The sequence below is a fragment of the Gossypium arboreum genome, chromosome 9 (genome assembly GCF_025698485.1).
Source record: "Gossypium arboreum isolate Shixiya-1 chromosome 9, ASM2569848v2, whole genome shotgun sequence".
Taxonomy (NCBI): Eukaryota; Viridiplantae; Streptophyta; class Magnoliopsida; order Malvales; family Malvaceae; genus Gossypium; species Gossypium arboreum.
Window position 1 is genome coordinate 68,759,757 of NC_069078.1, and position 18,121 is coordinate 68,777,877.

At 32.6% G+C, this 18,121-nt stretch overlaps 2 protein-coding genes and 2 non-coding genes across 5 annotated transcripts; 1 reads left to right on the top strand and 3 right to left on the bottom strand.

Moving 5' to 3' along the window:
- Nucleotides 1-240: 240 nt before the first annotated feature.
- On the top strand, nt 241-4,320 carry LOC108457174 (splicing factor U2af small subunit B-like). 2 transcript variants are annotated; one of them, XM_017756075.2, is made up of 6 exons: nt 241-1,370; nt 1,519-1,605; nt 1,676-1,757; nt 2,462-2,588; nt 2,675-3,133; nt 3,934-4,320. In XM_017756075.2, the coding sequence occupies exons 1-5, from the start codon at nt 1,134-1,136 to the stop codon at nt 3,084-3,086; spliced, it is 945 nt and encodes a 314-aa protein (XP_017611564.1). In that variant the 5' UTR covers nt 241-1,133; the 3' UTR covers nt 3,087-3,133; nt 3,934-4,320. The 2 variants fall into 2 exon arrangements, with proteins under 2 accessions (XP_017611564.1, XP_017611562.1); XM_017756073.2 differs by having other exon boundaries at nt 4,008-4,320.
- A 1,897-nt stretch (nt 4,321-6,217) lies between these two features.
- On the bottom strand, nt 6,218-6,300 carry TRNAL-UAA (transfer RNA leucine (anticodon UAA)). Its single transcript has one exon. It is a non-coding gene; the product is annotated as a tRNA-Leu (tRNA).
- An 80-nt stretch (nt 6,301-6,380) lies between these two features.
- TRNAL-UAA (transfer RNA leucine (anticodon UAA)) lies at nt 6,381-6,463 on the bottom strand. The gene has a single exon. It is a non-coding gene; the product is annotated as a tRNA-Leu (tRNA).
- A 737-nt stretch (nt 6,464-7,200) lies between these two features.
- LOC108454380 (histone deacetylase HDT1-like) lies at nt 7,201-9,702 on the bottom strand. The gene is made up of 10 exons (XM_017752824.2): nt 9,542-9,702; nt 9,064-9,134; nt 8,774-8,985; nt 8,633-8,649; nt 8,498-8,551; nt 8,226-8,404; nt 7,980-8,030; nt 7,807-7,894; nt 7,563-7,674; nt 7,201-7,473 (listed from the first exon to the last, which is right to left on the bottom strand). Exons 1-10 carry the CDS (start codon nt 9,552-9,554, stop codon nt 7,413-7,415), a joined length of 858 nt encoding a protein of 285 aa, XP_017608313.1. The 5' UTR covers nt 9,555-9,702; the 3' UTR covers nt 7,201-7,412.
- Between the last annotated feature and the right edge of the window lie 8,419 nt (nt 9,703-18,121).

An 18,121-nucleotide genomic window follows, 5' to 3' on the forward strand; every position in this document is an offset into this window, starting at 1 on the left:
AATAATGCTTAGCTGAGAAGTCATCTCAAACTTGCTGTCTTGTATTTTGGCCTTTTAGGAGTGGTGTTTGATGTTTCAATTTTATAACAAAGACATATACATAGGGATCCTTTTGGTTTTTTTTTTTTTGGTTATGCAACCCCATCATTCGGGGGACATATTAGGTCCATTTTTCTGAGACATGGGGTCACCCTCATTCATCCTTATATATACCGCAGCATCTACTATCTACTATGCTGAAATTGAAATAATTTAGAATCCAGTTTGTCCATTTCCAGGCTTGTGAGAGTAGGTGGGGGATATTGGTGAAGTTATTTTGAAAGAGGAATCCTAGAGTTGTAAAAGTAAAGTTTGTTTTGGAATAATAAACTGGTTGCAATTAAAAGATAAAATTGAACGATTTCGAAAACTGCATACATATTAAACCCATTCTACTGGGTGCTGTTTATCATGTATGATGTGTATATGGTAAGGATCTCATCTATTGTGTCATTCGTGCCTGCCACAGCTTGGAGTTTCACTATCTTATAATAATATGCAAGAAGTTACTGATGAGATAAACAAAAAATAATTGATTTAATCAAAGTTTTAAAATTTTTGAATATTTTTTGTTTGAGTTAATATGGGTGTACGTTTAGATTATTTTGTATTCAATTTTTTTAGATTAAAATTTTCAAGTTAAATTATTGTGAATTACTGGTGATATAAATTTATGAATGGATGGAATAATAATGTGAGTATCATTTTTCTTCAAATTCAAAGAATCCTTATGGGGTTGAGTGTTTTTATATGGAAAAAGCGTTTTTGTTTTGAAAATATTTATGTAGTTAGAGTTGAGGGATCATATTTCTCGACAACAAATCTAATTAGGAGATTTGCAGAAGGATGGTATTGGATTATGATTAGCCTTGGAATGATGTGACCATAGCCATAGCCCAAAGGTACGTATATGAGCCCTGTTTAAATCTGAATGATGTCAAAGCTGGGCCTTGAAAGTCTGGATGTAACGTAATGTTATTATCCAAATACCCAAAAACCGAAAACACTTTTCACCTATATTATTGATCTTCAAATCAAACCCACGACGGAAAAGAACAGAAAAAAGGGAACAGATCCTTGGAAGAGGAAGAAAAATGGCGGAGCATTTGGCGTCGATATTTGGGACTGAAAAGGACAGAGTGAACTGCCCCTTCTATTTCAAGATAGGCGCGTGCCGTCATGGGGATCGCTGCTCGCGTCTCCACACCAAGCCCAGCATCAGCCCTACTATCCTTCTCTCCAACATGTACCAACGGCCGGACATGATCACCCCGGGCGTCGACGCCCAGGGTAACCCCATCGATCCCCGCAAGATCCAACAACATTTTGAGGTATTTCTCCTTAAGCTTTTCAAATCTCAAAGTTTTACTGTTTTTCTATTTGGATTCTGTGATTTGGTGTAGAGTAATTTTTAGTTAGGATATTGTTTAAAAGTAGCTTGGCAACCGGAGTCTTAGTGTTTTAATGTTGAATTTGCAGGCTTTTTATGAGGATTTGTTTGAGGAGTTGAGCAAGTACGGTCAAATTGAGAGTTTGAACATATGTGATAACTTGGCTGACCATATGGTAAATCTTTTTTTCCCGGAAAATTTTTCGTTTGGATTCTATTTGTTTGATAACTTAATTTTCTGAACAGGTAGGCAATGTGTATGTTCAGTTTAGAGAGGAAGAACACGCTGCAAATGCAGTAAAGAATCTTAGCGGAAGATTTTATGCTGGTTTGGCTTCTTCTATCCTTTGTATTACATGATATATATATATATATACAGGTTATAGGATAATGCTTTTAAATATGATTAAATACAACAAAGTTTAGCCTTATATACATGATAAACGTATTTGAACATGGATGATAAGTTATTTTATGTATTTCAAATATATCTCTATAAATGAGTTTAAACAGGTTAGATGTGTTCAGTAATGTAGGTTAACCTGTTAGCACAATTAATTAAACGTGTAGAAACAGTTCATGTACAAGTTAGATGAGTCAACATACTTTGAAACACGATTATTTTGTGTCAAATTTAAGATGGCACAATTATGACATAAACATGATTATTCAAACCTCGAACCAACTCAACTTTGTGTCATTTCCAAAATGTCAAGTCCTGGCTATGTTATATTATTCTTTGGTATTAGTTTCCATCCATTTGTAATTTTGGTATTCCAATAGATGAATGTGTTGTTACCTTACCCTTTTGTATTAGTTTCTTTCTTTTCATAATATGTAACAGTTTCTTGTGTTGTTGAGTTGTCCTTTTGTATGAGCTTCTATTATTTGGCATTTTCATAATATGTAATAGATGCTTGTGTTGTTAAGTTGTCCTTTGTATTAGCTTTGATTTATTGGTTATTTTGGAAGTTCATCTTCACAAATGCTTGTATCACTAATTTGCCTTAGCTTTTTGCTACTTTTCTACAGCCCGTCCTATCATTGTTGACTTCTCACCTGTGACGGACTTCCGAGAGGCCACCTGTAGGCAGTATGATGAGAATACTTGCAGTCGTGGTGGATACTGCAATTTTATGCACCTTAAAAGAATAAGCAGGCAGGATGTTTCTCTAAATCAGCTTTAGTTTTATATGGTCATTGTTTTGTATGTCTAAAACTTTTCATTGTGTTAATCTTTATTAGGGAGTTGAGGCGCCAGTTATTTGGAAGGTCAAAAAGGAGGCGAAGTCATAGCCGAAGCAGAAGCCCTAACCGGCGTCGTAGTAGCCATGATGAGCGCCCTCATGGTTCACGTGACCATAGTAGACGGTACAATGATAGGGATAATTATCACGAAAGCCGGAGCAGAAGACGCAGAAGCACAAGTCCTGGTCATCGGAGAGGTCGGAGCAGAAGCCCTGGGGGAAAGAGGAATCATAGCCCAATCCGTGAAGGCAGTGAGGAGAGACGTGCTAAAATTGAGCAATGGAATCGTGAAAGGGAGCAACAGGAAAATGCAAATAATTTTGAGAAAGACGCTGCCAATAATAACAACGAGAATGGTAGCAATGAATATTTGCGGAATGATGATAAGAACTATCAGCAACAGGAGTAGGCTTCACTTCCAGAAGTCCATTAATCCTGATTATATCACCCTGCCTGGTTTGTCTCTCAATGTTTTTCCTTCATCATTTTTATATTTCAACCCCTCTCTGTAGTCAGTAGAAGTTAGAAATATTTCTGCTAAGACGAACCATTCAGTAAATCTTTCTACTAAGCACATTTTCCACTGTGCAGGTAGTGCAGGTTCACAATTCTATGATATGGAATTTGAAATTTGTTTTGCCTTTTCCATTTAGGTCCATGCCTTTTGCAACTGTCATCATGATGCTTGATTGTGTGCTTTTACTTTGAGAAGTTTCAAACACATGCCCTTTTTGTCTTCAGCTCTCCAGTCAGTTTCTTTCTAGAATTGTTTGTTTAATTCCTCTCTCTTTGTTTACCGGTTTTATCATATTTTTCCTCGATATCTTCTCTTCTATTAACTTGGTTTTATCGAAGTTTCTAGAACAAGACGATTAAGAAAGAAAAGTCAAAATACCAAGAGAAATGAGGTTTTAAGCTAATCAGCATACATTTACTTTCTTTTACACAACTCCCTTGAAGCTCTTCTAGTGGCCTTGATCTCCTCTGTGGAACCCTTCTACCTTTCTGCCTTCAATATTTAGCTTAGCCTTTAGCATTAGGAAAATATGTGGATTAAAGCTTTGTTTGTGCATTTATACTGTGTGTGCGCATAAATCTACAGTCAGGTACTCTGACCATGGCACGTCCAGGCTACTGAATGATCAAAGTTCATGGTTCTAATTTCCTTAAACCATCTCTACCTCAAAACTCTTTTTTAAGTCACAATTTTTCTGTAGGAAATCGGTATACTTATCAATGTTAATCTAGTTTTGCAGGTTCAGGTATTCCTGCTCCTCGGGACTGAGCAATCATTTTAATTGCAACTTTATCATGGAATTTGTGTATACAGGTAGTCCATTGGATGCCAAATAAACTGGTGGTTTAAAGTATCTTTTGGGTTTAACTTAAAGAAGAAAACAAGAAGTAGCTGCAACTACTACTCCCTCAACTCTGTTGCATTGGGTCCTAACCACAAGCAAGGAGTAATAGTGGTATTAGCAAAGGCTCTACTTAATTTGCTAGACGTTATTTGTTATATTTAGTTGTTAACCTGACAAGTTTGGTTTTTGTTGGACCCCCAGAATCATGTTTTGTGTTAAGACATTGAAGGACCTGTTTGTTTTTTGATTGAAGAAACATTTGGTCATTGGTAGTTATTAAAATCTGTGTTTCCCTTCTAACTTTTCGTTTCTTCGTTCTTTCTCCTCTTCTCTGCCACACTTAATACCTAAAAACTGCTACTGGGCTTCTAATCTATTTAGTTTTTTCATTTATTAGTAATTAGGTCAAATTGTATAAGCAGTCCCTGTGCTAGTGAAATTAGTTGCACTTTAATTTTAGTAAAATTTAGCTCTTCTGCTTCTAATGTATTATTCTCATATGGGTTATTAACGACTTGACAATTTTTTTTGAGAGGAAAAATTAAGTAATCCGGGGCTCATCACAAGATTAAAAATTACAGTTAGGGTTAGGTTGAAAAGTTATTTTCAAAATTGGTTTTAGAAAAAAGTGTGGTAGAAAAGTATTTTAAAAAATGGTTAAAAAATGGTTGCTATTTAAAAAAAAATTTAGTCATAATAGTAGAAAGTAAAAGTTAGTAAAATTACATGATAGTTAAATAATTTAATATAATGATACATTAAATATAAATTTTAAATATTTTACGGTTGTCGATGTCATAAAAAATTAAAATCTATTTCAAAATATAAATTAGTAGATAGCAACAAGTATGGTCATGTCCATAAATATCAATAATAATTTTATTTCTTTAATAAACAAGTAAAATAAAAATAAAATATGAAATTAAAATTAAAATTAAAACAAAGTAAAAAGAAATAGTAAAATAAAATATAAGAAAACCAATATGATAAACTCTAGCAGTTGTTTGATTGAAGAATTTGATCATCGATACAAATATAATTTTAAATGTTCTTTAATTAATTGGTTATAGTTGTCAACAATCGCTTAGCAACTTAATATCTTGTTACCTTCTCAACAATCAAGTCAATCATCATTAATTACTACCCTTATTGTTAAACAATCCTATAACAATTGCTTAAGAATTTAAACTATCAATAACATTAAGAATGAAAGAGACTCAATTCTAACCAATAAACACACAATAAGAGTTTATTTAAGTTAGATCACAGCCTACTCTACACAAATAATCACGCAGTCGCCATAACTATTAGAAATCAATCAATCAACTAAATCTCTAATTAACAAAGCAACCGTTCTAAGCTATCAAATACCAACCAAATATTTAACAAATTTGAATAATTGTAATTAATCCAAAAGATATGCAAATACTAAAGAGTAAAGACAAGATTAAAAATAATTAAATCTAACAAACTTTAGATAATCAAACTTCAACCAAAAAAGAGGGATAAAAACCCATAAAGAAAATAAAATACAAAACCAAAATAAAACCAATAATGGTTATATCCCTCTCTCAACCTAATAATGTCTATTTATAGGGAAAAAATATGATGGAGAAAATACAAAAGTGCCGTTGAATACATAGAGCGAAATTTTTTTAGGTTTTTCGACAATTTTTGCATCAAACTTTCAGATCATTTTTAGATATCTTCCTGACATTTTAATACTTGAGTCGTGAAATAACTTTTATTAAATCTTCCAATTCCTTTCAAATCAATAAATTATGAACTCAAAATAAAAGTCTATAATTCAAAATCATCAAAATACTAAAATTGCATAATATTAAAAGTACAAACTATAAAAATTTGCCACAAACTACTTTTTCTCCGATATCCACCCTTCATGCAAAATTTTCAAAAAGTTAAATTCAAAATGAATTAGTTAGTATTAACTTATCGAAACAGAAACAATTATTAGGAAAAAATTTGTAGCCTTGAAAAAAAATTACCCTGTCCTTCAAACAAGCCAATCAAAATTAGTGCTGGCTGTGAGGTTCGAACTCACGGGCAGTTACGTGCAGCAGATCTTAAGTCTGACCCCTTAACCTCTCGGGCAAACCAGCTAGCTGGTTGAGCCACTCTAAAATATATAGCAAATAAGTCATAAAATAAAAATTAAAATTGCTGGCTGTGAGGTTCGAACTCACGCGCACTTATGTGCAGCAGATCTTAAGTCTGCCCCCTTAACCTCTCGGGCAAACCAGCTGATTTCAGTGATCGTTTCATAATTATATTTTTATTCTAATATGTAAAGCAAGAAAGTTATAAAATAAAAATTAAAAATTTGCTGGCTGCGAGGTTCGAACTCACGCGCACTTATGTGCAGCAGATCTTAAGTCTGCCCCCTTAACCTCTCGGGCAAACCAGCTGACAGTTCGTACTTAACATTTAACCCAGATATAAAGTCTTACGTATATTGGTTTTTCTATCATCTTATATCCATTTTTCTCTACCCAAGTATTACAAAGTCCTTGGAGAACAGACAGACAGGCAGGCAGAGCAATGTTTGTAATAGGTACAAAGAGTTCATACCCATTGTTCTATTACTACTATCATAACTGTTGCTCAGTCTTCCATCGGAACTAAAATAGATGCTTGTAATTCATGGATGGACCTTTTTCTATATGCAAAAATTCTAACTCTTCAGTCAGAAATTTTAGTATAACTCAATTTTTGGTATGTCCTTTTCTTTGGAGTGCAGCTTAATTTCCCGTAACTTGCATTAATCATTTCAAAGACAATAGCTTGCCACTTTTCTCATGTGTTATTGTTGCGGCGGATATTACAATTTTATACGCCTACTATTATGTATTTATCTTCATACAATATAAGCCCTGGAATACGGATTTTCTTCTACTACTTTGTTCTTTCAATTATATTTATCCTATAGTCATTTAGTAAAATGAATGCATTAAAGCTTGCTGTGCATTCCAAAAAATGATAGCACATTTTGCATTACCACATGAAATTATTATCATTTTACCAGTTGAAATAGTTAATGGTTAACTATATGATGAATAAGCATTGCCATTCAACATTTCGTTATCCAAAAAAAAAAATACAAAAGTTTTAACTTCTATAGGCTCCAAAAACATAAACATCAAATTTAATGCCAGAAAAAAAAAACACGACTAAAATAGTAAACGATTTGAGATACGCAACATTACACCCTAAATATATAATTTGCCAAAACGATAAGCTTTCAATCAGAAGCAAGGGGACTCAATTGCCTTTTTTAGACAATAAACTACCAGTTTACTAAGAAAAGCATAATCTCTCAAAAATTAAACATGCACATAAGAGCATGTAATATCATCTCATTTGCCACCATGCTTGGCCTTCTTGTGGGACTCTAGACCACCCTCGGAACCAAAGGACCTGTTCATGGTGAATGGAGGAAGTTAGTTAAGAAACCAAACCGATTCAAAACAAAATTGGAAGCAGTTCTAAAAGTTATAGGCAAGTACTTGCTACAAGATCCACAAGAGAATTGACCACCAGACTTTGGACTCTTTCCAGAAGTTTTCCCAGCTTGCTTTGATGGGTGTGGGGTTGCAGTGTGACCACCCTTCTTACCATCTGCAAGAGCAAGGAATAATGAAATCATAAGATCTTAAAGAAATGGATGCCAGATCAAGGTAAACCATTGCCAAAAACATGTCAAAAACATATATGAAACGGCAGAGTTTCATGTGAACTATGAGAAAAGACCTGTTTTCTGAGGTGTCGCTGCAGGTTTAGCCTTCTTTGCAGAAACAGGTGTTGCAGCTTCTGCCGGTCTCTTTTTGCTCGACTCAACCTTGAAATCCAGAGACATAAATTTACATCAACTGAATCAGGTCAGATTGAACAATCGAGTACCAGTTAGAACCCACAAAACGTACCTTCTTAGGTGTCTCCTCATCCTCATCATCTGAACTTTCATCCACAGACATCTGTCCAGAAGAACAGAAAAATTCAATCCAAATTTCTCAATCACTACTTCAACTAGAGAAAAACAAATCCTTAAAAATTATCAAACTGAAGTCATTGACAATAAAATTAAAGTCATATCAAACAAAACACCACTCAGAACAAAGGAAAAACATTCAATATGAAATTATGGTTTTGCTTAGTTTTGAGAAAAGGACCTCTGCATCTTCATCCTCGGAATCATCTTCATCATCAGAACCACTTCCATCCTCGGAATCACTATCATCATCATCGTCCTCATTTTTCTTGTTATCACTTGGTTCAGTTATCTTGACAGCTTGTTTTACAGCATCAGGTTTCCCAGCATTAGCCGTTTTTGCATCTGTCTTAGCTTTTCCTGTAATGGAAGAAAATGTTTGCAGGTTGAAAGTGCAAATTAGTAGAATCTTCAATTATTGATACTAAATTCCAGTACACAAAGAGAACTAACCGTTTTCAGCAGCCACAGGAAGTTCCTCATCCTCGCTACTTTCTTCCTCACTATCTGTATATAAGAATAATATGCATGAGAAAAACTTGATTAAAGCAATTTGCAATTAGGCAAAAGATATATTCCATTACTCACCAAATTCATCATCAGAGGTGACAGAAAACAGCATAGAAGTCAAGGAAGCACAAGATTTCACAGGCAAAATTCACATTAAAAAAATAAGTTTGGTTATTACAAAAAAGAAAAACAAAATAATTGCTATTGATAAAAGGATATCCTTCCTCTGGGACAAAAGTTCTGTAACCAAGGAAATAGACGCTCCCATTTTTCCAGTTGTGAGAGAGCTCAAAGCCTTGCTCAAATACTAAATCAAAACACAATTGCGGGCAATTCTGGTGGGAAAGTGTTCCGAGAACGAGTTTCTTCCCATTAACATTCACATAGAGAGGAACCGACTCTGCTTTGTTCTTTGACTCACCAAGTGTTGCCTAAAACATAAGGCAACAAAGCAGATGATTTTAGACAAACAACAATAGATAACAACATCAAGTTAGACAGTTTCCAACCTGGGAAAGATGGATGACATGACTGGCACCAGGGTCCGTTTTAATAGGCTGTCCAGCTTTAACTTCAATACCTAATAGTAGCATAAAAGATGATCCAATTTGATTAACCCAATTTGAAATAAAAACAATATGTCCATGTCTTAAGTATAATCCTGAAAAATATAATTTGCATATAATCATTTTCAACAAGCTACCATCCAATGACAAAATAATTACCATGTGTCAAATCATACTGATAAATCTCAAATAATGAAACCAGCAACTAATGCTATTAGCGTTGACAACAGTAAACCAAAACCCAATCAAACACGGCCACAAAAACAAGCTTCCCATTGAAAGAGAGAAGTTCAAATAAAACCCAAGGGAAAGCTAGCATCATTTCATTAGAATTTTTTTTAAAAAAAATCAAAGCTTCAAAAAGTAAAAGAAACATAAACATAAAATCGAAGAGAGATAAGTAAAAGAAAGAATGGGTTACCCCAGAACTCCATTTATGAGGATGATGAAAGACGAGTGAGAGGACTAAGGTTTTAGTGGCGTCTGAGAACTAGGGTTTTACGAGGAGTGGGAGAAGGTGAGAGTAAAAACACGCCTTCCAAAGAAGAGAATTGAATGGCAATCGAAATGAATTTATAAGATAGTTGCCGCTTATTTTATTTCTAGGGTTTTTTAAAAAAAAAATAATTATTTCTTTTCAATATTCAAGGATTTGTTTGTGAAGGCTTCCTTTTCGGACTGACCCAATTATGATCAACCCATATGTTTCGTAAAGCCCATAATAAGCCCATCACTAAAACTATCTACAAATACCTAAAGACTAGGCCTCATATCTCCATATCAATATCACTCTTTTATCTAGGTTGTTTGGCACTTAAAATTCGGGTTTTAAAAAAATTAATTGAGTTTTAACTTGATTAGTATGAGTATTGTTGTCAATACAGAAGGATGTGGGTTCAAATGTACTAAAACACATTATCCTCTTATTTATAGGTTGGGAGGAGTTATGGGTTTTAGGCATTGTGTAAAAAAAAAAAGATATGATTAGAACTTATAATGAAATTGTTCAAAAAAATATTTGGGTAAAAAAATTGGCCGCGTTCAATGACCGACACCTCAGCAAATTTTCACTCCACAAGTAAAGTTAAGATTTTGATATGTGACCTTAAATTGCATTTAAAAATTTAAGGGATAAATTTCAAAACTATACATAAACTATAATTTAATGTGCAAATTTATACACGAAATTTTGATTTGATCAAATTCTCACAAATCATTAATACAATTATTGATATAGCATTATTTTATGTTTATATATTGCATACACATATAATTATATTTATCTAATATAAAAATAAATTTGATTATTTATTTCTTTAAATGTGTATGACTGAATCAAAATTAAAGTTTCATGTATGTATTTGAACCACAATCGAAGTTACATGTATATAATTATATTAAATTAAAATTCATATATCAAGTCACACATTGAATCAAAGTTAATATATAATCTTAAAATTTATCTCGAAATTTAAAAATAAAAATAAAATATGTGATAAAATTTCAAAGGGAGTTAAATACTTCACGGCCAATATACCAAACTTGCTGATTTAGAAAATATAAATTTCGTAATAATATTTCTAAGTGAACTGAAATTGCATTTATTACATGAAAGCAATTCTTACGTAAGAATTATATTTTTAATTACAAGAAATTTCAATACGTAGTAATATATTTACAAGAATTTATAATAGGAATGATATATTTAAGGTTCGTGTGTACAAACATTAGTATTATTTTAGGATTTGATCTAAGTAAAGGAATTAAATTTTAAATTTTAAAAGTATTAGGGACTATTATATTAAAATTAAAATTCTATAGATTAGTAATTATTATATTGCTAATCATGTTTTGTGTTATTTTACCTATTATTTTAAATATAATTTTTAAAATTAAATAGTAAACTATTCCACAAATAATTATATTTTTAATTTTTATTTTATTATAAAATATAATTTAATTAGTTTTAATAATATAAATAAACAATTTTTATCTAAGAGTAAAATTTTCATTTGCAATCTATTCCTTGTATATTCCTTATCATTACTCTATCAAACCAAACAATATAATATTATGTTATTATTGTATTCCATTCCCACCTAATAGACTATTCAATTCTTGTTCTATTCCAATTTAAATAACCAATCGTGCTATTCAAATTCCCTTCTTTCTTTTTTTTTTTTTTGTGAAAGTAAAACATTATCTAACTAATTACATAGAAGTATTTTGAAAAGAAAACCCTTTGCCTTATCTGTTTGTAAGAGATCTAGTACTATCGTAGAAAGGAGGTCAAAATTTTACAATTTTTCTTTTTTTTTACCAAAGCTAGTTTGGCTAAGCAATTCGTAGTTTGATTTTGCTCTCTAAGCATGTAATGTAAGAGCCATTGTTTTCCTTGTGCCAAGATGTTTTGAATTCTTCTAATCAAAGCTGAGTTCGACGTGATGGAAACACTTCCTTAGATAGTTTTAATGACCTCCAAGCTGTCATATTAGATTATGACCTTGTCATGACCTCTGCGTTAGATAAACTAGAGGCCCTCCAAAATGGTCCAAAGTTCGGTATAAAAAATCGAGCACTTCCCGATATATCGGTTATGCCCAGAGATCAACTCTTCATTATCATCACGAATTACTCCGACAAATGTTGCGTTTCGTTAGTCCAATTGTATAGCATCATCGGTGTTAAAGAAGATCTGCTATCCAAAAGGCCGATCATCAATGGACAAGTTATCGTAACCCATCATTTCATCACTAGAGACTGAAAAAAACTGTTTGACCCAACTGTACGAAGCTTTGACTATCTCACGTGGTCTCCAAGTTTTTCTTGAAAAATAATTTCAGTTTTTCCAAATGTGCCGAGTAAGTATTCCAAAAAGGCAAGCCCAATTGACTCTTCCCTCATGAATCATAGTATTGTCTTGCACATTAGAAAGAATCTAATCATATAAACTATTAGAGAAAAATTCCAATAAGTGGTTACCTGAGATAATCTGATTCCAAACATCTTTAGCTGTTGTGCAATCTCTGAGAATATGCAAAATGTCTTCCGATTCATGACCATAGATAGAGCAAGAAGGATCAATCGCTAGTCCTCATTTGACTCTTTCTGCATTATTGAGAAATCTTTGCTGTAAGACAATCCAAATAAAAAAACGGACTCTCTGTGGACCTGGAAGCTTCCATGCGCATTTCCATTTCTCATAACTAGAATGCCACTCATCTTACTTCAAGATCTTGTAAGCACTTTTAACGGAAAAAGCTTCGGTCGAAGTGTGACACCACGAGATTTTATCCTGTCCTTCAAATGGATGTGAAGATAACATTGCTCACAAATAACACTGCTTTTGAATCCTCAATCATGCGATGGTTAACTATTTTTTTAAACTTTGTAGAAATTGCAGCAATAATACTCATAATAATTTTTATTTTGTCACTTTAGCTTTTCTCAACCTTTTAAAAAGAGTCAAATTTGATCATCAACCTTCCAAAAAGAGTCAAGTTACCTTTTTTTAAGGAAATATTGACTAAACATTGAACTTTTAAACATGCTAACTCTTGTGTACTTCATGCTAACTTTTTTTAATTTAATTTTTTTTGAATATTTTTATAAATTTTAAATTTCTTTGTCAACGTGGCATATCAGACAAATATTGTCATATTAGCATGAGCTACATGTGAACTGTTGTGCAGATTGCCACACTAATATTATTAAAAAATTAATGTTTTTGTTAATATTTCCATTAAAAAATGATTTAACTGTTTTTGAAATGTTAATAATCAAATTTAGCTCAAGAAAAAATAAGAGTCAAATTAACAAAATATTTAAACATTGAGAATTAAATTTATCATTATGCTTCTTCTCTAGCATGTTTTTTATATTGGATGAAATGAGTTGTTTGTTGCATTATCATCCATTGCTACATACCACAAAATATAAAACAAACACAATAAAATTAAAGTAAATAATCATACTTAAATAAAGAAATTAAATAGAATAGATATTATAAAATTTAAATATCATAAAAGTCATTTGTGTTTGGTTAAGTTTACGTTTTAGTTGTTAAATTTTAATTTATTTCGAAACACTCACTATTGTTATCAATTTGTAACATTTTGGTTCCTGTGTTGTTAACTAGTGGTAGGATTGAATGGAAATCACACGTCACTCATTAAACACTAGCATCACTTCCATGTATTTGTCACGTAATTTAAATACATTTTTTTGATCTTTTTCCTTTATTTTTTATTTCTTTTCTCTCTCTTTTTTTTTTCTTATTAGTTTGATTTATTTTCACTCCTCTCTCGTCTCTCCTATTCACCATCATCATCACCATTTCCACCATCTCTACTACCCCCACTTCCCTCACCTGACTATCTACCTTAGGCCATCTCCACCATTGAGCACCCCTCCTCACATCATCCGTCTATCACTACCACTCTTTAAACCAGCAGACCCACTCATCATCACCACTCCATTACCTAGAGAGATAGAGAGAGACTCCTGCATAAACAATAGAGCTTCAAAAAAAGGAAAAAAAAAAAAGGAAGTAGAAACCATTTCAGGTTCGACCGGTTCAAGGGGTTTGGGTTCTTTGTTCATCGATCCTAATGGTCAAAGGTTAGTTGACAGTGAAAAGAGTTACATATCAGAAATTGAAGATGAGATGTCGGTTAGTTACAAAGATCGAAATAAAGAAAACTTCAAAGCTTTGGTGTCATTTAGGGGATTTTTTAGACATTTTCGAAAGCTTTAAATTGAGAGAATAGTATATGAGAAAGAGATCTCCATTTTGGTGGCCTCTGATTAAAGCTCTGATGGCAGCGACTAGGGTTGTGAAAGGAGAGAGAGAAAGAGAGTTAGAAAAACAAAGTAAAGAAAGAGAAAGAAAATGTTAATTTTTAAAAAAAAAAATCTAAATTATGCGATAATGAAACGGAATCCATGTTAGCATTTAATAGCCAAATGTGATTTCTATCACACTTCTAATCTCAGGTAACAACACAGTAACCAAAATGTTTCATATCCATAATGTTAGTGGTCGTTTGTAACAAATTAAAGTTTAACGATTAAAATATAAATTTAACCAAGATCATTTTCTTAATTTATAAAAGTACGACAAAACAAAAGAATTTTCTGTAGGACTAAAACGTAAACCTAACAAAATATAAGTGATCATTTCCTTAATTTACCCTTAATTTATTAAAAGTATGACAAAAAGAAAGAATTTTCTACCGTAGAAGGATCTTTCGAAATTTGAAAGGTTAATATTTTGTAGCACCCCAAATCCGGTCCAGACGTTATGACCGGATCCGACATGCCACATCGAAGCGTTCAAAACATTTTATATTGTTGATCCAGAAAAAACTTACTTAGTGTTTTAAAAGATAATTTCATTATAGGTTAAAGTGAATGGAAGCTGTGCACCAGGTAGGAAACCGGAAAAGAGGTGGTGAGTCCATCGGACTGCTTAGGTACCAAGCTCTCTTTGGATCCAATCCTAGACATGCATACCGCCATTGCCACACCTTAACGTCATGGATATTTCTAGGAAACCGATTTTGATTAAGTCATTTTTAGGAAAAGTGATTAATTTTGGAAAATACTTTCATTGCGGAAGCTTTGTTTGTTGTCATGTTATTTTGAAATCAATTGTTGTTTTTGAAAACGCGCCTTAAAGCTATCCAATTTCAACAGTTAAAATAAATAATACCTATCTTAGTAATACATATTAAAACCATCAAAAATAATTAAGCAGCCTTATTACATTTAAAAACCCAAAACTTCAAACGTAAATAAAAGGATGTCCAGTTCACGGAAGAAAATCAAACTTTCGAAGCGGTGGACACTCAATTCCTTCATGACTCCAAGCCCACTGTGGTTGGGGATTACTGCGTGGATGAAAATAAAAGGGGTGAATTTGGGGAAACTCAGTGTGTAAGGAAAACCCATTCAAAGCCCAAGTTAGCTCAAGCCCATTGGGCCTAAGGCCATTCAGGTAACAGTGATACTGGGCCAGAGCCCTTTTCAGATTACAATAAACGGGCCTTAGCCCTTATTCAGATAACAATATGGCCCATAGGCCCATTTCAAAATACATGCAACATCAATAAACATATGCAAGCCCATTTGGGGAGACTACTCAACCCACCAACCACTACACTCCACTCGTACCAGACATACACTCCATGTGAGGAATAGCTCAACCCACCCATTTAACACTCACAGATTCTTGACCTTGCTTGCTCGATTATCGATAAATTGAGGCAAAGCCTCCAGTACGTGGACAAGCCACTTTCAGTACTTCCTCCGTCAATATCCCAATCCCATGCATCAGATAATAACAATATGGCATGCAGTAAATAACAACAATCAAACATGCATTTAGGTCAATTTAACCCTAGGGGTATTTCAGTAATTTATCTACTAGGGGTAAAACTGTAAATTTTCAACTTTTAAAGGTATTTCAGTAATTTATCTATTTTAGGGTTTTTCATGCATATTCCTACTTTTCACGTACTAACAGAATCACGTACCGAGGGTTCTTACCGAATTGGGCCCGTTGGCCCATCATTCCAATTTTGGCCCATTAAGCCCAAAAATATCGAGGGCATAGAAATCATGCACTTTGCAGTCCAAATTTTGCAGTTTACCAAAAACATTAATCGATTTACCTCACGAGCATTCGCACACTCGCAAATCTACAAAATACCGATTTTCGGCATTTCGGCATTTCGACTTTTGCCGATCCAGACTAAGAAAGAGGGTGTTAGTTACACATCATTTATGACGATATCTTGACGAGATCCACACACGAACCGCCTACAATTGGATTACTAACACGTTAATCTAACTATTCAAATACAAACTACGTATTAACCCCTTACAATATTCGGCCAACCACACCTACAGATCATAGTAAGCTTATAAGAAATCAATAAGCAACTCATTAACAAATTTTTGTCAATGTTTACCACATAATCATAATTTCACTGCTAGCTGTCTTCCTGAGCAACATTCACTAAATCATTTATAACTGGAGCTACGAAACACCAAATCAAGTGCCGTTAATTTTCCCTGAAAATAGACTCATATATCTTATATCCATAAAATTTTCAGAATTTTTGGTTTGGCCAATCAATACCAGATTTTTTTCAAAATTTCGCATGTTTCACTGTTTGACTAATCTGACCACTCTTCATTACGAATCAAATTTCTCATTGTATAGAATTCAAAATATGTTCTCGTTTATTCCATTTGAAACTAGACTCATTAAGCTTTAATTACATAATTTATGCAGCTTCTAACTCATCTCCCACAATTTATGGTGATTTTCCAAAGTCACGTTACTGCTGCTGTTCCAAGCAGATTTATTACCAAATCACTCTTTCACACATAACTTGCATGCATGTTTTTTTTTAAACATGTATATCACCAATCAATCATCACATATCTATGATTTTACTTAAGTATAATCTCCATTTCATCATTTTAAAGCACAACATATTAGCCAATTTTTCCCCTTAGCATCTAAGCACATGCATGCTCATTTGTTTGGCTCAACTTCACATATCTTCCATTTTTCATCAAAAGAACATGAAACAACAACCATTTCCTTCATTTTAATTCATGACCAAATGCTCACAACACAACCAAAAACCAAAATATGCTTCAAGAGTTAAGGTAGAATCAAGAAGAACTCATGAACATCAAGATAGAAGCAAACTACCATGAACTTACCTTCAATTTTCTTCCCCAAGTGACCGAAAATTCAAGAGCTTTCTCCTCTCCTTTCTCTTCTCTAACTTTAGGCTATGATGAACAAAGATGGACAAAACTTTGTTCTTTTCACCCCTTTTTCTTTTAATAAAATTTCATATTTCGTCCATTTAATTCTTTAATACAAAAGACATGAAATTCCAATTATGGAACATTTACCTAACCCATTATCATGAAACATTTACCTAATCCATTATCATGGAATATTTACCTAACCCATTATCAATTTGTATCAATTTGTACCATAAATTATGGATATCAAGTGCACATTTTGTCTACAACAACATGATGGCTGGCCACTTCATGTAAAATGGGAGGTTTGTCATGCAAATCCTCCTATTTTGCACTCCTATTTATTTGGCCACTTCAATTTAGCCTATAGCATTTTCAAACATTTTCACATAGGTCCTATTTCATAATTTCACTCACAAATGACAAAATTAAAGCATGAAATTTTGCCAACATTCACAGAATTCCCGAAAATTGGGGCGTTACATATTTAGTTTGCCCCAATTTATCTAAAAGTATTTAATTAGTATTTAAATTTGTTTTTTGGACATATTTTGTACATGAACTTATATTCTGTCACTAAGGTTAATACCTTCGCACTAACACCATTAATTTGTGTTGTCGTGACACTAATAGCTAATCTGATGGTGACATGTGATAAACATAAATTAAAAATAAAAATCTTTTAAAATATATAAATTAATAAAAAAATTATAAGTTTCGCATCGAAATGAATCGACAAATTGTTATCTTAATTAGATATATTTTTAGTAAGTTTATATATTTTTATTTTTATTTCTATAAAATATCATGTTATCATTGTCATTTTGAAATTAAAATATATAGAATTAAAAAATAAATAAATATATGAGTAAATAAATAATATAAAAATTAATTTATGTATTTTTAAAGATTTTTAATTTATGTTTATTATGTGACATCTTGAGAAACTATCACGCATCACCACTACCATAAACTAATGATATTAGTGTGGAGATATTAACATGAGTAGCGAAATACAAATTCAAGGATTAACTAAAAAAAAGTTTAATTATCAACTAAATAATTTTGAATCAACAAACAATATATTAACCAAAATTGGAAGGAGTGTTTTTTTCCGCTGAGTCAGGAACATCTTTAAATTGCTTATTACTTCATCATATGCGAAATTGAATATTTGAGTTAAATAGACGAGGATTGTCCGATAAGAGAG

Bases quoted from the DNA above. Each gene is read 5' to 3' on its own strand.
- LOC108457174 (XM_017756075.2), top strand. From the start codon at position 1,134: ATGGCGGAGCATTTGGCGTCGATATTTGGGACTGAAAAGGACAGAGTG. The intron at 1,371-1,518 runs GTATTTCTCCTT...TTGAATTTGCAG, and splicing joins AGATCCAACAACATTTTGAG to GCTTTTTATGAGGATTTGTT. The intron at 1,758-2,461 runs GTTTGGCTTCTT...ACTTTTCTACAG, and splicing joins TAGCGGAAGATTTTATGCTG to CCCGTCCTATCATTGTTGAC.
- LOC108454380 (XM_017752824.2), bottom strand. The intron at 8,405-8,497 runs GTTAGTTCTCTT...CTTCCATTACAG, and splicing joins TCCTGTGGCTGCTGAAAACG to GAAAAGCTAAGACAGATGCA. The intron at 8,031-8,225 runs GTCCTTTTCTCA...TCTTCTGGACAG, and splicing joins CCGAGGATGAAGATGCAGAG to ATGTCTGTGGATGAAAGTTC.